General features: G+C 38.5%; 1 protein-coding gene and 1 pseudogene across 5 annotated transcripts in view; one reads left to right on the top strand and one right to left on the bottom strand.

Annotated features, from left to right (window-relative positions):
- ULK4 (unc-51 like kinase 4) overlaps positions 1-26,435 on the top strand; it is a 653,153-nt gene that overhangs the window by 78,876 nt on the left and 547,842 nt on the right. For 4 of the 5 annotated variants that reach the window (XM_059390725.1, XM_059390724.1, XM_059390727.1 and 1 more), the window contains exons 18-19: positions 3,817-3,924; positions 10,839-10,922. In XM_059390725.1, coding sequence (XP_059246708.1) covers positions 3,817-3,924; positions 10,839-10,922 — 192 coding nt within the window. The remainder of the gene's footprint in view (positions 1-3,816; positions 3,925-10,838; positions 10,923-26,435) is intronic. The other variant, XM_059390726.1, reaches the window with a different exon arrangement.
- LOC132009940 (glyceraldehyde-3-phosphate dehydrogenase-like) lies at positions 18,824-19,549 on the bottom strand (annotated as a pseudogene).

Genomic DNA, 26,435 nt, shown 5'->3' with positions numbered 1-26,435 from the left:
AGCTACAAAATTTTTTGCTGGGATTTTTTTAAGAATTGCATTAAACTGGACTATCAGACTGGGGAAATTGGACATCTTTACTATATTGTTTTCCTCTCTATGCACATAGTTTATCTCTTATTTTGTATTTGTTTATAAGATGGTCAGTCAGGACTGGCCACCAAAGGAGACAGAGGAGAGGCTCAGGAAAGCAAAGTTTATTATACTCACAAGTCCTAGAGACAGGCATGGCATGCCACCCAGGACCACATGGAAAAATACCACAGATCAGAAGGCAGAAGATGGCAGCAAGGGGAATGCTTAAGGCCATGGCCTTTATTGGGGTTTCCATAGGAAAGGCAAGAGAAGGGTGAGCAGTTTAGGATTGGGTTGTTGGAATAACTTAAGCAGACTTTGGGCCATAGGGTAGTCTCTAGTTGGATGCTAACACTCCTCTGGATGATGAAGGCAGAAGAATATTGCCTCCTGGGGTGTATGGACCAGGTAGAGGAGTATATGGTGGGATTTGCTAGTTTGCATATCAAAGACATAGTTAATCTGAGGCTTTGCTGTTTTAAGAATTGGCTAGCCTTGGGAGGGTCAGTCTCTCCCCAATCAGAATGGTCATAATCGCAGAAAATATAGCACAAATTCATGTCTTTGTTTATTTAGATCTTCTTTGATTTCTTTTAAACAGTGTTGTGTGGTTTTAGCATATGGGTCCTATGCATGTTTTGTTAGATTTATACCTAAGTATTTAATATTTGCAGTGATTGTAAATGGTATTTTTAATTTAAGTTTCCATGTGTTCATTACTTATATGAAGAAATAGAGTTAGTTTTTGAATGCTGACAGTTTATCCTGTCACTTTGCCAGACTCACTTGTAAGTTATAGGAGTTTGTTTCTGTAGATTCTTTGGTGTTCCCTGTGAAGACAATTATGTCATCTGCAAATAATTTTCTATTTCATATTGGGTGAGTTGTGATAGTTTGTGTTTTCTAAGGGGTTGGTCCATTTAATCTAAGTTGCCAAATTTGTATGTGTAGAGTTTTGTCCTTTTGATGTCTGCTCATTTTCTGCCTACTTAAAAATATCAATTTTTGAGAGAAGGGTGTTGAAGTCTACAAATATAATTGGTGGTTTATTTCTTTTTATAATTTTGTCACTTTTTAGTTCACATATTTTATAGCTTTTTGTTTGATGCATGCACATTTAAGATTGGTACATTTTATTGGTGGATTGAACCTTTTGTTATGTAATTTTCCTTGCTCTGAAATCTATGTTATGTGATATTAAATAGCCATTCCTGTTTTGCTTTGATTACTGCTATATATACGTGTGTGTGTGTGTATACACACACACAGACATACATATACATGAATGTATGTATATATACAGATATATGCATGTACATGTATACACTTTATTATTTATTTTCAATCTGCCTATATCACTGTCTTTGATGTGAGTTTCTTATAGATCGCAACAGTTGTGTCATATTTTTAAAGGAACTCTGTCTTTTAATTGTATTTAGACCATTTACATTTAATATAATTATGATTTGATATTGTCTACCATTTTGTTTCTTCTTGCTGTTTTTCATATTCTTTTTACTTTTGTATGAGTTATTGAACATTTTTCATAATTTTGATTTTTTATTGTATTTTAGAGTCTATTTGTATAGGTTTTTACTGATTCTAAATATTATATATATATCAAATATTATCATATATATGTGTATAATTTTGTATAACCTACTGTTTTACTGGTTCAAATGAAGCATAGAAAACTTACCTTCCTTTTCAACCTTTTTGTTTCCCTCATTTTTATATAATTGTCTTAAATATGTTGTCTAAATTAATTTAGAACCAAAGCAGACATTATTATAATATTTGCTTCAACCATCAAACGTAGTTTAGGAAATCTAAAAGGAGAAGGAAAATCTGTTACATTTATCTCTATTCTTTCATGTTCTTGTTTCCTTCCTGTTAATTCTAAGGTTCTTTCCTTTATCATTTCCTTTTTTTTCAGAATACTTCCTTTAGCTTTGGGGTAGGTATGCTGGTGACAGATCTGTTTTTGTAGATTACAAAAAAAAAAGTCTGAATGCTGTTAATTTTGGATGGTTTAGTGGATGATCAGTAAAGGTCATGGAAAAGGAAGACTGTAGGAGAAGTGACCTCCTTTAAGGGCTGATGTGATTTACATGCTTCCCTTTCCTTCTCACTCACATAGAGTGTTCATTATGTGTGAGGCGGTGAGTGGTGGGGTTTATACATTTTGGTATATCCATTCAGGGGAATACCACTCAGCAATAAAAAGAACAAACTATTGATATATGATGCGACATGGGTGACTCTCAAATGCATTATGCTAAGTGAACAGAGCCAGACCAAAAAAAATACATAAGATATGATCCCATTTACATAAACTCTAGAAAATGTGAGTTAATGGCAGAAAGTAAATCAGTGGCTGTCTGGAGAAAGAATGAAAGGGAGCAACATGGAGGGATTACCAAGGGAACTTGAGGTAACACGTGGAGGTGTTATCTTGACTGTGGTGATGATTTCATAGACGTATATGTATGTCAAATGTACCTAAGTGTACACTTTAAATATATGCAGTTTATTCTGTGTCAGTTATAACTTAATAAAGCTTTTTCAAAAATACCACATTAACAAGTGTTCCTCTAGTGCATGGCTGTTGGGTGGCAACCCCATGTGCAGGTCCATGTGCAGGTCCAATTTGTCTGTATTCTTGTTTACAGAGTCAAGCATTGTCAAATGGCTTTGGAGGTTTTTAAATGCTTACTCTCAGTTTCTTTCTTTCTCTTTCTTTCTTTCTTCCTTTCTTTCAAGATTTTGTTTATATTCTGTATTTGATACAGCTCAAGTGGGGGAGTGGCAGGCAGAAAGAGAGGGAGAAGCATGCTCCTTGCTGAGTTAGGAGTCCCATGCAGGACTTGATCCTGGGACTCTGGGATCATGACCTGAACTGAAGGCAGATGCTTAACTGACTGAGCCACCCAGGCACCCTGTTACTCTCAGCTTCTCTACTTAAATTTTTGTTGACAGTAAGAAACAGTTTTATCTGTGCATGATACTTTGAGTCCCACTGTTTTAGAGCAGTGCTACCATGCTCTTCTATATACATTTTTTTTTCTGTCTCGGCATGGGGCCATTCTATATGCATCATTCTAAACCCATTTTATTCTACTTTATGGCACATTGTGATTTGATTAACTTGTGTTTTGGTGTATGAATTCTGGCAATGTGTGTATGTATGTGATTTTCTTAGCATGGCTCCCAGGAAATTAACTGGATCTGAGACAATAGCCTGCTGAATTTCAAAGTGGATTATATTGAAACTTTGGTATAATATTTCCTACTCTCAAATTTTTAGAGGAATCATTTAAAAGTTTCTTGCAGTGTAAGAATTTTTCAAACTACGGTGCGCTGGAGGATAGTAGGCTCTGGCATGGTAAAATCTATGTTCAGATTTTACCATGGCTGTCCAAGTAAACTGGACAGAGACCTGTTTCAGCCTTTCTTGTTTTTAGAAATGCAGGAACAGTTGCCTGGTAGGATCAGCAATACAGTGAAAGTGCTTGGTAACTGACAAGTGCTATATGTATGTGCCCATTTTTTTACTGGATATATTTTTACCTTCATCTGGGACATTTACTGATTTTTCAGGATTAAGGCTCATATTTGGAAAATAATTTGGAAAGTAGTTCTTAAAAATGGAAGGTGAGTTTTGTAGATTGTCTTGTCTTTTACATATAGGTGAAAGAACTGAGAATACATATGAACTAATACACTTTTTTTTCTTTTCAGGCAATTACTGTCTTAACTGAATTAATTAGGGAAAACTTCAGAAACAGTAAATTAAAGCAGTGTCTGTTACCAACCCTTGGGGAGCTGATCTACCTTGTAGCCACCCAGGTGAGACCATCTGATTAACTCTATTGCTGTTTGACTTGTTTTGACACATCCTGGCTAACAAGTGTTAATATCCTATAAAAGTTGTTTTGACTTTGCCCCTTAGAGCATACCTAAGGAACCTTGGAAATTTTTACCTCTGAAAGAGGTTATCATGTTTTTCAATCTCTCTCTCTCTCCTTGTCTGTCATGTTCCCTCTCTCCCGGTGCCTCCCACAAAGTGTAGGAAATTCTCAAGCCATATTTAAAAAACAATCCACCCAGAGTCCCCCAAACTACTTTCTAGGTTGCTGCCATCATTGACTCCTTTAAGAGAAGGCCATTGATTCTCCAAATATAAAAGCTTCATTTCAGTTAAAAACACTACTTTGTGCGAATAGAGCTCTTAACATGGCCATGAGAGTTTGTATCCACAGAATTTGACTTCTTATTTCTTAAATTACAATATGGAAGTGCTATTGAATTCAACAAAGAAAAATTAGTATTTCTTTAGTGTTTTTTATGAATGTTTTTACATTGATAATGATAAATTATGAGTTATTATTTGATACTGATTTTTTTCTTTATTTAGTTTCAGAGGTAGAATTTAGTGATTCATCAGTTGCGTATAACACCCAGCGTTCATTATATCAAGTACCCTCCTGAATGCCCATCACCAATTATCCCATCCCTTCACCCACTTCCCCTCTAGCCACCCTGTTTGTTTTCCTAGAGTTTAGCATCTCTTATTATTTGCTTCCCTCTCAATTTTCATCTTATTTTAGTTTTCCTTTCCTTCCTTTATGTTCATTGGCTTGTTTCTTAAATTCCACATATGAGTGAAATCATATGGTTTTTATCATTCTCTGGCTGACTTATTTCGCTTAGTGTAATCCCCTCCAGATCCATCCATGTCAGTGTAAATGGTAGGTATTCATCCTTTCTGATGGCTGAGTAATGTCCCATTGTATATGTATGTATACCGACTCTTCTTTATCCATTCATCTGTCAGTGAACATCTGGGCTCTTTTCATAGTTTGGCTAGTGTGGAAATTGCTGCTATTAACACTGGTGATACTGAGTTTTAAAGAAGTACTGGTAAGTTACAGTTGATCAGGAGTTAGTTTCACTGTATTTGTGATGTTTTGAGTCCTAGATCTTGCTCAAGTGTTGTGTAACTTGAGTATCCTTAGTATCTAAATTAAACTGACTTATTAGAAAAATAATCATTTTAAGACAACTATTGTAATTGCTATAAAACATCAGCATTTAAATCATTTAGCTCCATAATTAGTAGTGGTAGCTGGTACAGCAAATATGTCCTCCTTATTCTTTTTTTTTTTTCATAAATGTCTTGGCTGTTGGCCCCTTGCATGTTGGAATCAGCTTGTCCAATTTTACAAATCGTTAAAAGAAATTGCCTTGACTGTGCAGATCAATTTGGGAAGCATTGTTATCTTGATAACTTGGAGTCTTCTGCATATTTGGAATTGTACTGAACCCGTATGTCAGTTAGGAAAGTATCCATATATTAACGGTATTTTGTCTTCTAGTGCATAAAAATGGCATTCCATATACTCTGTTTTTAGAAATACTTTCATTTAAGTTCATTCTATTCATAAAACTTCTGTACATCTATCTTTGGTTGAATTTGTTCTTAGGTAATTTTATATTTTGAAGAGACAACACATTCATGAGGCTACAAAGCTAGGAAGTCCAGAAAGGTCTAGGGGGGAAAGAGGCTACAAAGCTAGGAAGTCCAGAAAGGTCTAGGGGGGAAAGTGGCTTTCCTATTTTTCTTCCCTATGTGCCTTGTTTCCCAGTCTAATCATATCCCTGTATTCACTGAGTTACTTTTGTCTGTATGAGCAAACAGAAATGTAGATTCCTATTTTGTCTCATTTTTATGTACCAAGTAGGACAACTTGCTTTTTTCTCTTAATAGTTATGCACTCTTTAAAAAAATTTATTTGAAAGAGAGAGAGCATGTATGAGCATGAGTAGGGGGAGAAGCAAAGGGAGAGGGACAAGCAGACTCTCCCTGAGTGTGGAGCCTGATGCGGGGCTCCATCTCATAGCCATGAGATCATGACCTGAGCCAAAGGCAGATGCTTACCTGAATGAGCCACCCAGGCGTCCCAATAGCTGTACACTTTTAAGAATAGCATATGGAAATACATACACTGGAGTTATTTCTCAACTAATGGATATATTTCTTAATCAGCGCTTAGGGCTCCCTCCTCCCTCCCTGTCATTCTCTTCTTGTCCAAGAACATTTTCATGGGTGCCAAGTTTGATGAAAAGCAGTTTTACTTTATCTTCAGCTTGAGTCCCCAGGGCCTTGGCATCAAAGCTCAGACTGACCAAGTTCTGCAGGCTTTCAGAGTCAAAGCAAACTTTCAGTGCTCAGTTGAACTCTCACACTTGTGGTTATCTAAGGTTTGGTTTGATTCTTTGTTTTCCTGTCAACATCTCTCATGCATTGTAAGGATGTCAGAATACAAGGTGTTGCTTTTATCAGAAGAGTGTTCAGATACCTAGTCTGCCATCTGATCAGGAATGAGAGTCTACTTTAATTCTTTTCGCTGTTGTTCCTTTTTTAAAGTTATTATCTCGGCGCCTGGGTGACTCAATGGGTTAAAGCCTCTCCCTTCGGCTCAGGTCATGATCCTAGGGTCATGAGCAGGCTTTCTGCTCAGCAGGGGGCCTGTTTTATTCTCTCTCTCTCTCTCTCTCTGCCTGCCTCTCTGCCTACTTGTGATCTCTGTCTGTCAAATAAATAAATAAAATCTTAAAGTTATTATCTCCCTCTCCAGCTTAATTGTGGTATAATTGGCATGCAGTCAACTGCACATGCTTAAAGATTACAGTTTGATCAATGTTGATATGTGTATAGACCTGTGAAACCATCACCACAGTTCAGATAATGAACATATCCATCACCTCTCAAAGTTTCTCCACACCCTTTGTAAGCCCTCCCAGGCTGATACAACCACTAGTTTGGATTTTCTAGAATCTTATAAATGGAATCATACAGAATCCTATTTCTGTTTGCTTCAAAAAGCAGATCTAGAGAATCATTTTCTTTGGTACGTGCTTTAATTGGATATAAGCTAAGGCTATTTTAATAAAAGGATGGTTCTGTGGTATTTGAATACAATTTAGGATGGCAAACTAGAAAAGGAGGGTATGTCCCTGGATCTATGAAAATCAATAACTTTTCATGATATTTTTGTGGAATTGCCACTTTGAATATACGTGAACCGTAAAATCTTAGGTCAGTGCTGATGTAGTGAGACTGACTTGAAACGAGAGTGTATACTGTGTATAATACAGAGACTTAAGCCCTGTCCTGTTGGCTCTTTGGGAGCACTCTAAGGTTACAAGCTTGAGGATGGAGGACCAGAGGAGGTTTTGCAGAGGACGGTAAGAGGCGATACATTTACAGTTTATGTATTTTGTTTTCTTTTGTCAAGAATACCTCCCACTTTGAGCCCAGGTATTCCTATTTTGTCTTTTTTTGTTGTTGTTGAGCCATTAAAGATCTTTCATCTGGACTATTGTAAGAACTCTTAGATGATCTCCTTGCTTTATTGTGTCTACTGCAGTCTATTTTCCAGACAATAGCCAGAGTGAGCCTGTGAAAAACAGTGTCCCTCCTCAGAGCTCTCCTGTGCTTCTTATCTTGCTTGTTGTCACTGCCAAATCCCACCATTTGCCTTGTCGGCCCTTGTGGGCTGCCTCCACAGTGCCTGGTTGACTTTAGCTCTCACTGATGTCCTGCTCTCTTCCTCTTCCCGACATATTGACCTCCTTACAGCTCTTTGAAACTGGCATGCCACATTCCTGCCTCAACCGCATTGCACTTACTGTTCCTCCTGCTTGCAGTGATTTCACACCCTCCCCTGCCTAGAGGTTTGAGTTTTCTTTGTTTAGATCCCTTCACAGAGCTTTTTCATGGCTCTGTGCAATATGAGATGGACCCTGTCTATGGTCTTCCTCTAGCTCCTTACCCTGCTCTGGTTTTCTTTATGGTAGTCCTCACCATCTTGACTGACTTGTCTTGTTGGTTCCTCCTCCTCATCCACCTACCTCTTTCTTTTCCTCCTTGTCCTTCCTCCTCCTCCTCCTCCTCTTCTTTCCCCACTAAGCCTTATTAAAGCAAAAAATTTGTCTTGCTCATAGCTGTGTGGCTCTTGTTTAGAAGAATTCCTGGCACTTCACAGGTGCTTTTGTTTTTTATTTTATTTTATTTTTATTTATTTATTTGACAGACAGAGATCACAAGTAGGCGGAGAGGTGTGCAGAGAAAGGGGGGGAAGCAGGAGTGAGCAGGGAGCCCAATGCCGGGCTCGATCCCAGAACCCTGAGACCATGACCCAAGCCGAAAGCAGAGGCCTTGCCCTCTGAGCCACCCAGGCGCCCCTGCAGGTGCTTTTATAATGCATAACTTGCACCAAGACCAGGGGGACAGGAGGGAAGGAGCAAGGAGGCAGGGCTGGAGAGACCTGCCAGGCATGTTCAGGAAGGACTCCTTGCCTGAGTTGGATGTGTCTTGACCCTGAGCAAGGGGAAATCATGAAGGCTTTAAAGAAGGGAATCGACGTCATCTGGTTTAAATGCCAAAAAGATGACTCTGTTTTAAGATGGAGAATAGATTGGAGAATGATAAGAAAAGATTCTGAAACTAAATGTGAGTAAACAACGTAGGAGCAAAGTTAGGAGTGAGAAGAGGGTGTTTCAGGGAAGAGAAAGTCTACAGCACTGATGTAGTCGATGGTCCATGAAGGAGGACTGAAAAGAACCTGCTGGACTGAGTGACATGGAAGTTACCGGAAACTCAGCAAGAGCTATTTTAGGTAGTTATTTACTTTGAGGGAGGAAGTCAGAAGGCCTCTGGGAGTGTGCTGAGGTTTTAGCAGGAGGTGAGGAAGCTGGGAAAGGCAATATGAAGCCAGAATGGTTGTGAAAAGTTGGCAGGAGTGCAGGGGGCTGCAAGGGGTCTTGTTTGGAAGAAGGGCACAGTTAGTCTATTCTAGCAGAGATGGAAAGGACCCGATGGACAGGACTTTGAAAATTTAGGAGTGGTATGGGATGGTCCATAACCTGATGACTCTGGAGGAGGCAGGATGTGAATGGGATCTGAGCCCACCTGGTGGGTGTGGAGGAGCCTCTCCTGGTATAACCACTGGGTGTAAGTAATGGATGCCTTCAGGTATAGGAAAGCTGGGAGCTCTTTTCTCATGATCTCCATGACCTCTGAGGAGGGGGGAAGTAGGTGCGTGGTGGGAGGATTCTAGGTGTGAAGCCTTCCTTTTGAAGAGGGAATCAGTCAGGATTGGGAGGCCACAGAGTGATACTGAAAATCCCTGGGCTTGGTGACTTTAAGTCATTCAGGGACTCTCTGTGTTCTGCGGTCTTCCCTCTATGAGCCCAGCTGCATAAACGTGGGCCTGGAGAAGACAAGCCATTGGCTCCCTTCGGGGTTGGGTTCCCCAGGGAAGTGAAAAGGGGATGTCAGAGAGGGAGGTATTCAGGCTTTTGGCAGGAGTGATTGGATGATAGACCAGGGCATCTAAGTGGCTGGGAGGTAGGGTAGGTGATAGATTCCAGAAAGATTGTGGTAGCTGTTTTGAATAACTGAGCTAGAAAGGGGGAAAGTTGTGTTTTGAAGTTAAATTGGGTGCTGAATTAGTGATTTTTAAGCTGCAGCAGCAGCTTGGGATGGTAATGTCTAGATTATGACTGTGTGTAGGTTTTTTTTTTTTTAAGATTTATTTGAGAGAGTGTGCATGTGCACGAGAGCATGGGGGAGCAGAGGGAGGAGCAGACTCGCCGTTGAGCAGGGATCCTGATGTGGGGCTCAATCCCAGGACCATCATGACCTGAGCTGAAGGCAGATGCATCACTGACTGAGCCACCTAGGTATCGCGACTGTGTGGAATTCTGTGATTAAACAAGGAAATGGTTTTAATCAGTCAATTTCTTATCATAAGTGTAAGAAACATTTGGATCAGTAAGGTACCAGTTCTAAAATTTGGATAATCTTAAAGAAATACTTTCTCTAAATAGTAACTAATTTCTTTTGCTTTAAAGTGATTAATTTCCCCACTTTTCTGTGTGGTCCCCAATTTATATTTTGAAGTTATTTGATACATTGCAAGAGGGTTTTAGGGGTTATTACCCTAATTTGGTTCTTCGGAGAGAATCATTGCTGATATCATTAAAACCTGTGGATCTGGGGCACCTGGGTGGCTCAGTGGGTTAAGCCTCTGCCTTTGGCTCAGGTCATGATCTCAGGGTCCTGGGATCGAGCCCCCATCAGGCTTTCTGCTCAGCAGGGAGCCTGCTTCCCCCTGTCTCTGCCTGTCACTCTACCTACTTGTGTTCTCTCTTTCTGTCAAATAAGTAAATAAAATCTTCAGAAAAAAACCCCCACCAAAAACCATGGACCTGTTAAAACCATCACTTATTTTTGTTTAGCACATTGTCTTACTAGGTAACATACTCGTCTACTTGTACTTAGGGGTTATCCTGAATATTCCTCAGAGCTGTGTATTCTGTGCTTTCAAATCATTTCAGATAATGTAATACCTTTTGGGTGGGAATACCTGTCTTATCAGCTACAGTTACCAATAGAGTAGTTTCTCTACCAGCTGGATCATACTGTCATTTCTCACTTCTTTTCGTCTGGCTTCTGATGAAGGGGTCCGATGAACATCACCACGTACACTCTGATGAGAAAGAGAAATCCCTTGTATGTACAAAGTGGTAAAAGACCCCATACCGAGGTCAGAATTGTCAGATAATCAGCACTCCTTTACATAGAATATTAAGAAGTTTTAGATAGTTTGGGTATTTGAAATGGTCTTTTTCTTGAACGGATTAATATCTTTTGTGCTGTTAGCTTCACTGCCTTTCCTTCCGCTTCATTTTAGGAAGAAAAAAAAAAGAACCCTAGAGAGTGTTGGACCGTTCCCTTGGCCGCTTATACAGTGCTAATGAGGTGCCTTCGGGAAGGGGTAAGCCTCCTTTGTTGTCCTCTGTAGACACCTGCCATTGTAATAACCCTTCAGGCACTCTGTGCAGATGTAGCCTGCAGCAGTGCAGGAGCTTGTCAGCCCAGTATTGCTCCTGAATTTCAATAATCCCAACATGCTGCCGTGAGCAAGTGACCTACAGCAGAGCACGTGTAAAAACCAGCTAGCTTTCTCCTTCACTTTTGACAATGTCTTGCCTTTTAAAAGATAATAACAAGCACCAACAACGTAAGTAGATTTTTACTAACATGTTCTCAGTCCTCCCCTGCTTTTAAGCTTATTGAGACACCAGTTTAGTAAGCAAGGGGTATGCAGGGACTTTTCTGTGAGCCTCAAAAGCCCCCTGATTATCTTGTCAGGTTGCCATTTTGCAGTTCAGAAACAGGAAGCTTCCACTGGTACCCATGGATTTTTAATATTAAATAGTGTTTATTTCGTGATTCCCCCCCCCCCCCCAGTTTATTCACTGTCCTTCTCATGCTGTTGTTTGTGGCTGAAAAATCAGCCAACTGTCCAACCAACTGACCAGTATATGTAGCTCCTGTGTGTTGCTGTGCAAAGGATTTGGTAGCTGACCTGAAAGGTTTGTAATTTCTGTTGGCTTTAAACCATTTGACATGGCTTCACCCAAGGCAAAGCCATAGGCAAAAAACATTCCTTAAGGAGTGAAAAAAATATGTCACAATAAACATCCTCCTTTTGAGTTCATTACTTGCTGCCTTGTATGGAAGTGGAATGATGTTGCAAGTGTAGAAGAGCTCTGCGAGGTTTGCCCCCTAGTGATCCAGAAGTGAAGCTTGAACACTTCCTAGTCCATAGGGTTGGATGTGTTGTCAGCTGTTGTTACGGGACTTGAATAAAGCCGGTAAGTCATACTTTATCAGTAATATGAGAATTAAGTCCTGTTTATCTGTAGTCCCAAGATATGTTTCAGTTTACCATTCAAGGCCTCAAGCTAAGCACACTTGGGGGCACACAGATGAAGAAGGTGAATATTCTCTTTACACACTGATCCCATCTATTGCAGGAGATAAAGATAAAAATATAAAGTGGAATATGTCGAGTGTATAAATGTGAACAAAATTTGAGAACTCAAGGGAGAAAGGAGTCTTCTAGAAACTTAACAGTGTAAAGAAATTTATACAACTTTGTATTTTAATTTTTAAAATTTAGATTAATGTGTAGTAAAAGATGATTAGTTCTAGTCCATGGGATTGTATCCTTTATTGAATATCTTCTCCCCATCCCCTGCTGTGTTTATCATTGTATATATAATATGAAGAATAATGTCTGATATCCATGTATATTGTTTTTAAATAATTATTAATAATTATAATGACATTTTATATTTTAGTAGCACATGTACCTTTCAATGTCTTGGTATATATGACAGGTCTTGTGTATTTTTCATGAAGAGGGAGGGAAGTCCAGGACTCTATAACTAATGAAAATTTTATTTTCTATCTGAAAAGCAGTTAGATATGTGCTTGGCACACGTGCCCCTTGCTTTTCAAAAGTTCATGTTACCCCGCTTCACTTTTACAAAAGACCCATGTTAGCACTTGTTTTCTCTAATTGAAAGAAATGGGAAGAGGATTTCTGTTTCTATGAAAAAAGATGAAAAGCAAAAATAGCTTTCAGATTTGTTTTGCAGCGAGTTGTTATACAGGCAGGCCTTCCCCGCCCTGTAAAGCAGGGAGAGTGGCCCTGTCGTGTTTCTTCCTTTCCCTGGAACTCTACTCAGCATCTCAGCATCAAGCCACCATGGCTTTGAACCGCAGTGTCTTTGAGTGTCTGGGCTTTGTCTGGATGTATTATCCTCATCCGTTAACAAGATGTGTCCTAAGATATCAGAGAAGCCTGAGAGAAGTTATTTTTGGGGTCTGGGACTACTCAAAATCTTGTCTATTTAAATTAATGTAATTGCTCTTCACTTTACACCATTGGGGCTTAGGAAACTTTTCACAGGAACACAGTACTTTTGGATAGTGGGGGAAACCTGAACTTTAACTTTGTCTCTGTAAAAGAGATAAAGTAAGGGATGATTATATCCTGCCCTAGAAAAAGGTTTCTGTCTTTACACAAATAACTCAATTGTAGCAGTTCTTTAATGTAATAGGTATAATGTCTTTAAGACATAGTTGAGGGTAAATAATTAAGCCTCTTATCTTCAACAATTAAAACCTTTTTCCGTAGGAAAACTGTTTTCCCAGAACCTACTGATGTTTCTGAATGTAGGTTCTTTTTTGTGAAATATACATTATAAACAAAAGAACATGTGAAATTTTTGTGTATGCTTATATGTATGGCTAAAAGCACACACTTAGATACACCCACTCTTGAAGGAAGTGAAAAGGGCTGGTGGCTTATAGAATTCTTCTCTGTCCCTCTTGGATTGCAGCTTGCTTTTTCTTTTAAGGAGTAGCCACTATTCTGACTTTATGATAAATATTCCTAAGTTTTGTTTTTTTTGTTTTTTTTAAAAGATTTTTTCTTTTATTTGACAGAGATCACAAACAGGCAAAGAGGCAGGCAGAGAGAGAGGAGGAAGCAGGTTCCCTGCTGAGCAGAGAGCCCGAAGTGGGGCTCAATACCAGAACCCCAGGATCATGACCCGAGCTGAAGGCAGAGCCTTTAATCCGCTGAGCCACCCAGGCGCCCCCAAGTTTTTTTTTTTTTTTTTTAATCATGTTTCCATCTTTGATTGTATTGCTAGACATTTTTTCCTTTCCTTCCTTCTTTCTTTCCTTCTTTTGTTTTCTTTTTTTCTCTCTTTCTTTCGAGGGAGGGACAGAGGGAGATGGAGAGAGAGAATCTTAAGCAGGATTCTTGCCCAGCCCAATGTGGGGGGCTTGATCTCACTACCCTGAGATCATGACCTGAGCCAGAATCAAGAGTTGGATGCTTAAGCGACTGAGCCACCCAAGTGCCCCTATATTGCTAGATATTTCATTGCCTGATTCTTAAGGCTAAACGTCATATAAATAAATGGCACCAAATCCTGTGGAGACTTAATTCTTTAGCTCCAATGTTAGGTCAAGATTGATACATGCTAATTATGAAAACTGTCATTCATTTATACTACTGTGTAGTATGTTGTTAGAATACATGCTTCAATATACATAGAAACATGTGTACATCAGTTATACTCCTACTGGTAGGGTATAAAAGTACCCCTTAACCCACATCTCGAACATTTGATATAGTCAGACTCTAAATTTTTGCAAATTTCATGGACATTAATTATTTTCTCATAATAGTTTTAATATTCATTTTTGTGATTACTGATAGGATCACCATCTTATTTATTTATTTTTTTTCATTTTGGTTTTACATTGCTTTGCAGGAATTCTGTACACTGCCTCCCTTACTGCAAGCCTATGTTATAAAATGTTTGAAATATTAGAAAAGGAAAGAAAACTATAATGATGACCTTTATTTCCATCACTTAGTTTCAACAGTTTTTAACATTTTGCTCTTCTTTCTTTGTTGTGGTATAGGTGTATATATTCATGTGTACATGCATTTATTACTCGTTTACTCATTTCTTTATTTTCTGAACTGTTTGAAAAGATTGCAGACATAATGGCACTCTACCCACTGGAATTATATGTTCTGGATATTCTGTTTTTGTGTGTTACAGATATTTTGTGATTTATGGTTGGACTTTTCATTTTCTTTATAGTGTCTGTTGATAAGCAGAAGTTTCTCATTTTAATATAGCTAAAATTATCAATCTGCTTCATTATGATTTGTGGTTTTTGGGTCTTAAATGCTTCTCTTCTTCATCATTAAGATGGTCTATTCCATTTTCTTCTTCTTTTTTTTTTTTTAAGATTTATTTATTTATTTGGCAGAGAGATCACAAGTAGGCAGAGAGGCAGCAGACAGAGAGGGCAAAGCAGGCTCCCTGCTGAGCAGAGAGCCCGATGTGGAGCTCGATCCCAGGACCCTGAGGTCATGACCTGAGCTGAAGGCAGAGGCTTAACCCATTGAGCCACCCAGGCACCCCATCCATTTTCTTCTCAAAGCTTTATTTTCCCTTTTTCTATTTAGAACTTTAATCTGTCTGCAATTATTTTGTGCGTGTGGTGCTATGTATGGGTAGTTTTATTTTAAAAAGTAATATGGATATCTGATCTCCCAGCATTATTTAATGAGAAGGTCACCCTGTCCCCAGGTCTGCAGTGTCCCCTGTGCCATCAATGTCTCTTCCTGGGCTCTGTTGGACTATTATCTGTCTCTGTGCCATACCATCCAAATATTTTCTATTATTTAATAATTTTTAAGTGGGGAACCTTTCCCTACTAACCTAATCTTCTCATTTTCTTTATGATTTTATTTATTTAAGAGAGAGCATGTACAAGAGAGAGAGCATGAGCACTTGGGATAGGAAGAGTGAGCAAGAGGCCTGATACAGGACTTGATCCCAGGACCCTGGGATCATGACCTGAGCCAAAGGCAGACACCCAATCATCTGAGCCACCCAGGCACCCCAACATAATCTTTTCCAAGAGTTTCTTAGCTATTTTTGTTCCTTTCACTTGTGTATAGCTTTTATACACCTCTTCGGGTGCGCCCGTTGGGATCTTAAGAATATATCTGTAAATAAATTTGAGGAGAATTAGTTGATATTAGAAGATGGAGGGTCTATTCAGTGAGAAGACTTATAATAGGAAAATGATATATTTGATTGAAAAACTGAATTAAGGAAACTGAAGTTTCTTTGAATTCTTGAAGACATTTAGCTAATGTATTTATTGCTTAAGTTAACTCTCTCAGATGTAGGTCTCATTCTTTGCAGCTAACATTTCTGAGACCTATATGATGTCCTAGCTGGGTACAAGAAAAGTAATGAATTAAGACACTGCTCTCCCTTCATTATTTTAGGAAAGAGAGAATTATTTTTTACCTCAGTTCTGTGTGTCTGCCTTTTATTGTTGTTTTTGTAACTTAATTTGCTTTGGTTTCTTTGTGTAGTCACTAAGACATTTCCGGCTGTGAACTGTTTTCTTTCTCTAGTGTTAGCTGTATCTCACTAGTTTTGACATATAGTGTTTCCAGTGTTGCTGTTTTATTGGTAGTCCCCAGTTCTCATTTTAAATTTGTCCTTACTCCAGGATTATTTATGAGATGGTTAAAACTTTTTAAGGTGGGTAGGATTTTATTGTCTTTCCCCTCCCTTTGTTAAAATAGTGAAGTTGCGTTACCTTATCAAGAAAGTGGTTTGTCCGGGGCACCTGGATGGCTCAGTTGTTAAGCATTTGCCTTCAGCTCAGGTCATGATCCCAGGGTCCTGGCATCAAGTTCCATATCGGGGCTCCTTCTCAGTGGAGAGCCTGCTTCTCCTTCTCCCTCTCCTGGTCCCCCTGCTTGTGCTTGTGCACGTGCTCTTTCTCGCTCTCTCTCTCTCACTGTTGCTCTCTGGCAAATAAATAAATAAATAAATAAATAAATATATATCTTAAAAAAAAGTTCCCCAAAACGTTGTTTGTCCTATTTCTATTTGGATGAAAAAAAATTATGGTAAAGTACACATAACATAAAACTTAACCACTTTAACCACTAAGCATATAGTTCTGTGAAATTGAGTACATTTACATTGCTGTGCTATTTCTTTTGTTTTAAATATAGTGAGATGTCCTTATTGCCTCACTGAACTGAGTTTTTTTTCTGCATCAAAACTTAATAATGTGTCTTGTTGAATATGGGCCATTGGTTATGGGCCTGGTAAAAACCAGGGTTTTACCCCTTTTCTTTATTTTCTCTAATTTCTGCATTGGGAAGAAAGCAGTATAGAAATTTTACTTCATTTTAATTTGATATGTAGACTTCTTAGAAGCCAATTTTAGTTTTAAATTATAAAATTTTTTTGTTTATTACATATAGAAAATTGGCTTTGCCATGAGATATTTGTAAGTGTTGTAAGAATAAAGCATTTTAAAATCAAATACATTGAGACACTGGATTAAACAAGGTTGGACAGTTTTGGTCTTTTTTAGTACTTTTCAGAGCTTATAATTATGACTCTACTTGGGATAGTGTATGCAACATTTTCAAAGCAATTTGCCCACAGACCTACCTTATCCTATGTCATTGTGGGATGCACTTTGGGAGAGGAAGCTATGAACTGACACAGACTGTTGGGAGTTTAAGATAGTTTTCAGTAGGTTTTCTCTAAAGTTATCTAAAATATTATGAATATGTTTTCCAAATAGCAAACCTACTTTCTGAACATGATTTCTGTAACTTTTAACAATGGTGATAGAGATGCAAATTAGTTATTTTTGTCCTTGTTACAGTTGTCAGGTGGAGAGAGGGGAAATATTTAGAGTAAGAGACATGTGGTGGACCACAAAAACAATAGGAAGATCTGGTGTGACTGTTGAAAAAGGAGTATGGCAGTATGGAAGGAAAGGTTTTCATGACACTGACTGACTTTAAGAATTGGGGCTAGCATTTCAGAGACCTTGAGCTGGGAGACAGAGGATGTGAATTTCAATCCCTCATGTGCTACTCTTTAGTTGTTTTATCTTGGTCAAGGTCTAGGTGCCCTACCTGGTGGTATTTCTTACATAGGAGGACACTTGTTCTTGATGATCTTCCATGAGCTTCTGAGGTGGGCCCCTTCTGAGTCTGACAAATTTCCCTTCCGTTTCTTTGACCTTTATGTTTACATACAGTAGTTACCTCCTTGGGATCATTGCTGTAATGATCTCAGGAGTATTTGGCAATGAACTTACATGATGTATGTTTTATATATGCATGGAATAAACAGGATGAGAAAGGTGACATTTCTCTGAGGTGTTTGTTTTAATCCGGGTAGGTAGCAGCCCATTTTACAACCCCAAAGAAGCTGGAAATAGGTCCTAGACAATTTTCACATATTTGGAGGAAAAGATTAATTTGTGTATTTCTATTTGATCAACCACATGTTTTTTGATAGCCTCTGTAATAGTCTGCAATAATTATAGGTGCTAAACTGACATGGCGTAGGTTGTAGTTAAAAACATGAGTTTAAAAAAATAAACTGTTGGCTTTATTGTTTTATTTCTGAATAATATTCAATAATTTTGGAGTAACAATTATTTTAAGAGGAAATAAGAGGAAATTTCATTTTTTAACTAGAGCTCTTTTTTTTTTTTAATGAAATCTGGTAAAACTATTTATGTGTTTAATTAGAAAAGACTGGGCTTGAATTAGTATGAAGTGCCAGAGATCTTAACCACTATATGTATTGTCTTTGAAATGTTTTAGACAACTAGGGTTCCTAAAACAAAGAGAGAAATGAGTTAAAATTCTTGGTTTTTGATAAAGGTTAAAGCTTTTCTATATTTTCTGATTTTGTTATTGTAACAGTTTATTTTATCCTCTAATGAAGAAATATGTGTGCCTCAACATCAGGTTCTTTCTCAGTACTCACTGCTCTGATGGCATTTTTGCAGTGAGACTGGGCAACATGTATGTGGAATAGAAATGATCCAGTGTTTTCTTTAGTACTATGCATGATTTTTTTTTTGATCTAAGTATAGTATACTTATTTGATGGTACATGACAAGGTTATTGCTCCCCAAGCTGGGGAGGTTGGAAACTGTGTAGAAGTCAAGAGATTCTCAGTGTGTTGGGGAAAGAGTTGGGGCAAGGACTCCTCAGCAGCTGAGGGCCTCTTTTTCCTCTTGCTCTAATGGGGTCTGGGGTCCAGAGGGCTCTTACTCCTTGGAGGCTGTGTGGCCCATAAAGTCCATCACCTAGTTGTTATAGCCGAATTCATTCTAATATCAGGAAATGAGCTTGATGAAGTGGTCCTTGAGAGCAATGTCAGTCCCAGCATTGAAGGTGGAAGAGTGGGTGTCACTGTTCAAGTCACAAAAGACACCTGGTCCTCAGCCCAGGATACTCTTGAGGGGACCCTTTAGCAACTTCTTGATGTCATTATATTTGACAGCTTTCTTTAGGTGGCAGGTCACATCCATGACTGACATGTTGGAGGTAGGGACCTGGAAGGTCATGTTTGTGAGCTGCTTAATCAGCCCAGGGATAATCTTGCCTACAGCTGTGGCAGTACCAATAGAATGTTCTGGGCAGCCCTTTGACTATCATGCCACAGCTTCCCAAAGGAGCTGTCCAAGATCTTCTGGGTGGCAGTGATGGCATGGAGTCATGAGTCTCTCCATGATGCCAAAGTTGTGATGGATGATCTTGGCTAGAGGGGCCAGGGAGTTGGTGGTGCAGAAAGCATTGCTATCAGTCTTTAGGGAGTTGTCATACTTCTGGTTCTTGCCTATCACAAACATGGGGACATTAGCAGAAGGGGGAGGGATGATGATCCTCTTGGCCCAAACTTCCAAGTGAGCTGAGGTGGTGCCTTGCCTTATCCATGGTGGTGAAGACCTCTTTGGACTCCACAACATACTTAGCACCAGCATCACCCCATTTGATATTGGCAGGATCTCACTCCTGGAAGATGGAGATGGGCTTTCCATTGATGCAAGTTTTCTGTTCTCAGTCTTGACTATGCTGTTGAATATACCAGGGGTGGAATCATACAGGAACATGTAGACCATGTAGTTGAGGTAAATGAAGGGGTCATCTATGATGACAGTATCCATTTTGCCAGAGTTAAAAGCAGCCCTGGTGACCAGGCACCCAATATGGCCAAATCACTTTACTTTCACCTTCACCATCATGTTTTAGGGGTATGGCTGGCACTGCATCAAAAGATGCAGCCATCTGTTGAATAGGAAGGAGCAGAGAGCCACTATTCATAATGTTTTGAATGCTATTCAGTAAAATGTAGAAGGGCTTACTAAGTAAATAAAGTAAGGTGGAGTTACCTAATGTGTTTTGAAGTAAACCTTTGAGAATGGTATGAGGAATTGATCCTCAATTCTGATCCTGAATTAGTACCAAGTGAGATAGACCAGCTTCCAGAGATGTGTTGTAGGGTAATAAGCACAAAGCATGGCATTTTCCATTCAAGGGTGAGGTTGCATCTCCTCTCTTCCTGTGGCAGATAACTTCACAGGGGAGGCTTCAGAGTTTGGCTTTGCTGAGTTCAGTATGTGAGAACTGGTAAAATATCAATTGTAATATGTTTCAAGGATTTATATTGGTTGGATTTCTGTGTAAATTTTCATTTTCATTCGACTTATTTTTATCCCACTACATGCTTTGCACTGTTAACAAATCCTATAGCTCTTCTGTTTTTTACTCATTTAATACCTTTCCTTAGAGTTTTTCTATTTATCTTTTTATTAATATTTTTAGCTTATGGTATTATGGTTAGAGGAAATGGCATATGTATGATTTCAGTCCTTTAGAATTTGTTGAGACTTCTTTCATGACTCAGTATGTGTATACTGAGGGGGAAAAAAGCGAATTCTCTCATTGTTGGATAATGTGGTTTTTTCTGTCCATTAGGTCAAGCTTATTAATCTGTTAGGGATATAAATCTTCTGTATCTATGCTGATTGCTTCTTGTCTGTTTATTTTATCAGCTACTGAGATAGGTTTGAAATGCCTTCTTTGGTACATTTGCAATTTTGTATTTTGCCTTTATGTATTTTGAATATTAGTTATTAGACATATAAAATATATATATTTCCCTTGGCTTATTGAAATTATCATTATCTTGTTACTTAAAAATTCAACAGTATAGGAAGCCTGGCTGGCTAAGTTGGCAGGGCATGTGACTCTTGATCTTGAAGTCATGCTTTCAAGTCCCATGTAAGGTGTATAAGTAATCATAAGATTACTTATGAATAAATAAAATTTAAGAAAATCACCAGTAATGTTTATTGTTCAAAGCCCATTCTGTCTTAAATTAATTTAGTTTTACCATCCTGTGCTGGTTACATATGACTGGCATATCTTTTTTTTTTTTTTTTTTTTAAGATTTTATTTATTTATTTGACAGATCACAAGCAGGCAAAGCAGGTGGAGAGAGAGGAAGGGAAGCAGGCTCCCTGCTGAGCAGAGAGCCCGATGCGGGGCGGTATCCCAGGACCCTGGGATCATGACCTGAGTGAAAGGCAGAGGCTTTAACCCATTGAGCAACCCAGGCACCCGAGAAAATTAATTCTTAAAAGCAAACAAACAAACAAAAAAAACCAGTAACAGTCTATAAGACACCTTCATGAACAGAAGTGGAAGGAAACACACTTCCCATCAGTTTGTAGGGATGTTCCATCCTCATGGACCAACAGCACATGATGCCAAGGGGTGGCTTCCTAAGGCCCACAGCTGGCTGAACAGAAAAAGCCCTAAAATGCCTACTTCAGTTTCGATCCAGTATGCTCCTTAAGTTTCTGAACCGTTGTGAATATGTATATACATAGAGAGTTACCTATTTTAAGAATCTAAGGTTTTTGAAATTCATTATCAGCTTATCATCAGAGGTGTATCCATACCCTCTTGCCTTGATTTATTTTTACTTAAAAATTTTTTTTATTAACATATAATGTATTATCAGCCCCAGGGGTACGAGTCTGTGAATCGCCAGGTTTACACACTTCATAGCACATACCTTCCTTAATGTCCATAACGCCACCACTCTCTTCCTACCACCTTCCTCCCAGCAACCCTCAGTTTGTTTTGTGAGATTAAGAGTCTGTTATGGTTTGTCTCCCTCCTGATCCTATCTTGTTTCATTTATTCTTTTCCTACCCCCTAAACTCCCCACGTTGCCTCTCAACTTCCTCATATCAGGGAGATCATATGATAATTGTCTTTCTCTGATTGACTTATTTCGCTCAGCATAATACCCTCTAGTTCTATCCATGTCGTCGCAAATGGCAAGATTTCATTTCTTTTGATGGCTGCATAGTATTCTGTTGTGTATGTATACCACATCTTCTTGATCCATTCATCTGTTGATGGACATCTAGGTTCTTTCCATAGTTTGGCTATTGTGGACATTGCTGCTATAAACATTTGGGTGCACATGCCCCTTCAGATCACTACATTTTATCTTTAGGGTAAATACCCAGTCATGCAATTGATGGTTGTAGGGTAGCTGTATTTTCAACATTTTGAGGAACCTCCATGCTGTTTTCCAGAGTGGTTGCATCAGCTTGCATTCCCACCAACAGTGTAGGAGGGTTCTCCTTTCTCCACATTCTCTCCAGCATCTGTCATTTCCTGACTTGTTAATTTTAGCTATTCTGACTAGTGTGAGGTGGTATCTCACTGTAGTTTTGATTTGTATTTCCCTGATGCTGAGTGATATGGAGCACTTTTTCATGTGTCTGTTGGCCATCTGGATGTCTTTGCAGAAATGTCTGTTCATGTCCTCTGCCCATTTCTTGATGGGATTATTTGTTCTTTGGGTGTTGAGTTTGATAAGTTCTTTCTAGATTTTGGATACTGGCCTTTTATCTGATATGTCGTTTGCAAATATCTTCTCCCATTCTGTCAGTTTTGTTTTTTTTTTTTAAGATTTTATTCATTTATTTGACAGAGAGATCACAAGTAGGCAGAGAGGCAGGCAGAGAGAGAGAGAAGAGGAAGCAGGCTTCTTGCTGAGCAGAGAGCCCGACATGAGGCTCCATCCCAGGACCCTGGGATCACGACCTGAGCCGAAGGCAGAGGCTTAACCCACTGAGCCACCCAGGTGCCCCTAGTTTTCTTTTAGTTTTGTTGACTGTTTCCATTGATGTGCAAATGCTTTTGATCTTGACAAGTCCCAATAGTTCATTTTTGCCCTTGCTTCCCTTGCCTTTGGCAGTGTTCCTAGAAAGAAGTTACTGGGATGAGGTCAAAGAGGTTGCTGTCTGACTGGTATATCTTTACCATTCTCTTATTAGCCTTTCTGGTGGAATAACATTTTTTTTTGGTTTGTTTGTTTGATGTGTCTCTTTGCTGTGTTAAAAAAACTTTTTTGCTTTATAGTTTTTCTTTAGTATTTATTCCATTTATATTGTAGTTGTTGGTATAGTTGTCTTTATAGCTACTATCTTATTTAGTGCTTTTGTTTATTCTCTTTTGTGTTTATATTTTTCTTCATGTCTTTTTTAAAAATAATTCATTTTATTCTTTTAGTAGTTATTCTCCTGCTCTTGTTTTTTAAATCTATTATTTCTGTGAATACAATTGTAGGGTGACAATATTTTTAACAATTAAAGATATTGTTTTAGTGTCTTTTGATTGTACTTGTTGCTGTTAAGAAATTAGCTGTTAGAACAACTTTGGCTCTTTTGAAAGAGATACTTTAAATCAAGTGAGGACCTACTTATGCTTTTAGCTTTTGGACTTCCCCTCCTGCAATATCCTTTCCCTAAGAGACATCTTCAGCCCCCAACCCAGATCAATGAGGGGCCAGGGAGATGGGAGACTACTTTTTCTTCATCTCTATTATATACTTGGTTATAATACACTGGAAGCTCTAGCTTTAATTGGGGCTGGGTTTTCATCTAACTTCTAGTTTGCATGTGCTCTGACCTTCCCTCTCATTCTTCTTGTTCATCTTGTCAGACAAATGCTCTCAGTGTAAACATCAGCTTGAGAGTTCTCGGTACCTCTCAGGGTTCTTGCCTGTACAGTCACTGGCCTAAGAATTTGGTATTAGTTAGTTCATTGATTCTTTTAAGAAGGTTTATTTTCTTATTTTTTATTGAGCATTTTTAGTCACTTTTAGAGGGAGTTGTCCAGATATGTAGCCCACTATATATCAAGACATAGAAATCCTATTCTATTGAATTGACTAGACTGAATGAATTACTGAAACAGTAAACCAAACAAAATAAACTCCAGGTACCTGGAAATCTTTAGAAGAAATCTCATGGTTTTACTAAATCAACAAATGTGAAAATAATTAATGTCAGTATTTTAGATGTTAATTTTGTACTCTTTTTGGAAAAGTAGGCATGTAGACTAACATTGGCAGCAATTTTTTTTAAGTCTACATTAGAATTGCTAACATTATTAAAAAATAGTACAGCTCTTCATTAATAAGCCTAGTTATCATAGCTTATTTTCTTTTCTTTTTTTTTTTTTTTAAAGATTTTATTTATTTATTTGACAGAGAGAAATTACAAGTAGGCAGAGAGGCAGGCAGAGAGAGAGGGAGGAAGCAGGCTCCCTGCTGAGCAGAGAGCCCGATGCGGGACTCGATCCCAGGACTCTGAGATCATGACCTGAGCCGAAGGCAGCGGCTCAACCCACTGAGCCACCCAGGCGCCCTCATAGCTTATTTTCATAGGATAATTTTTAATCGTCATAGGTTTTATCCTCATAATATGATGAAATGGGTCTTTGATTTGAATGACAGATAATAGTGCAATCCAGTTATCCCTTCCAAAGAGTTAATTAAGCAGAAAATAGAACCAATCTTACTGCTTATATCGTGTCCCACAGGGGATTTCAGAGGGACTAGGATAGCTCATTTCAGGTAGTAGCAAGTTGAATTGGCCTGACAGCCTCACTGAGTTTATAGAGCACTGAGATGACACATGGCTTCTTTCCAACCTAAGTGTTAAAGTAGTGGTGGTTTTCCAGTCCTGGGAATGAGTCCTCTAGGAATTGACTGACAGTTGTGATGGAAAGCACATGTTAAGGTATTTGAGAAGGTCCTTCCCCCTCTCAAATTGCACTTTCCCCCCTATATGCAGGTCAAAGGTTCAGAACCTAATGAGAAGACACAGAACAAGGCATATGGGACAAAAATAACATACGTGTATGTACTGAGAGCTAGGGAGGGTGGAAGATGTAGCTTATTATTTTTGGACAAGTAGGCTCCCTTATATTGCACTCCCATGTTAGGGAATTTTTACACTGCCCAGGTACAGCTTCACTCTCCAAGTAGAATACCCATTTATTTTTATTTATTTTTATTTTTTAAAGATTTTATTTATTTATTTGACAGAGAGAAATTACAAGTACACTGAGAGGCAGGCAGAGAGAGAGAGGGAAGGAAGCAGGCTCCCTGCTGAGCAGAGAGCCCGATGCGGGACTCGATCCCAGGACCCTGAGATCATGACCTGAGCCGAAGGCAGCGGCTTAACCCACTGAGCCACCCAGGCGCCCTTAGAATACCCATTTAGATAAGACTTAAGATGGGGAATATGAGAAGACATATCTGTGTGGTTGGGGCCGGGCTCAAGGAGAAAGGGGCAGGAGTTGAGCTGAGCAGTTAGGCATGCTCAGTTTATTTTTTCCATAATTTCCAACTAGGTGTAGCATTTTATTTTCTCTTGAGTAGAATAAATAGAGGAACAGAGGGAGGATGAACAGGTTATATAAATTTGTTCTCACCATATACAAGGAAACATCAGGAATGGGGAGGAAGCAGTGAAGAAGTTCAGGTATCTTTAAAGCTTTTTTTCCCCTAGGAGCCATACAATTTATACTCTATGATATTAATAGTAGGAAGAAAAACTAAAATGTTAAAATATGCTACTTTTTATGACTTGGTTAAGTGTCCATGTATGTTGTTTAATTTCTAAACTGCCTTGTGTTTTATTATTTTGATAAATGCCCAAGGATGTGTAGCTTGTAGAATGTAAAATAATTGTGCAAACCTAGATCTAACTCTGTGTCTTCTATTTTATTTTACATTTTCATGAAAAATAAATAATTTTTGATTGAAAAAGTAATGTATACTCTTAACAATTCAAATAATGTAAACATATCCTAAGTAAAATTAGTGGACCCCACTCCCCCCAGCTCACGCATACTATACTGTTAACAGGTGTTATATCTCTTTTTATGTCTTTCCTTTACTTATATATTTACATATGTATATTTTCTTGTTAAATAAACATGGGATTACATTATGCATACAATTTTTAAGATTTTATTTAATTGACAGACCTAGCGAGAGAGGGAACGTAAGCAGGGGGAACTGCAGAGGGAGAGGGAGAAGCAGGATCCCCGCTGAGCAGGGAGCCCAGTGTGAGGCTTGATCTCAGGACCCTGAGATCATGACCCGAGCAGAAGGCGTGCTTAATGACTGAGCCATCCAGGTGCCCCGGCATACAATTTTTAATATAGTTTTCAAATTTCAATTGACATATAACTTACATAAATTACTCAGATATTTAGTGTGTATGTATTGCAAATATTTTTTCCCATTCTAAAACTCTATGAAGCATAATGGTGTCATTATGGGTAGAAATTTATTTTTTATGGGGGTTACTTTGCCAATTTTTTCTTTTATGCTTAGTGCCTTTTTTTTCCTAAGAAAGCTTTGCCTACCCTGAAATAGCCAATACATTCTTTATGATCTCGTCTAGAAGCTTTTTTGTTTTAGCTTTTGCATTTAAGTCTGTGACTCATCTCAAATTAATTTGTAGTATAGAGTTTCATGGGATGTTTTATGGTTCAGAACATAGTCCAACATGGTAACGTTTTGTTTGATCTTGAAAAGGACATCGTGTTCTACTTCTGTTGAATAGAGTGTTATATCTGTGTCAAAATTGGTTGATTGTGTTATCTTTCTATATCCTTATTGAGTTTCTGCTACTTGCTCTGTCAGTTATTGAGAAAGAATATGGAGTT

This window comes from Mustela nigripes, chromosome 2 (genome assembly GCF_022355385.1).
Source record: "Mustela nigripes isolate SB6536 chromosome 2, MUSNIG.SB6536, whole genome shotgun sequence".
In the NCBI taxonomy this organism is placed as follows: domain Eukaryota; kingdom Metazoa; phylum Chordata; class Mammalia; order Carnivora; family Mustelidae; genus Mustela; species Mustela nigripes.
Note: the sequence above shows the minus strand (reverse complement) of the source record. Positions and strands in the feature narration are given on the sequence as shown.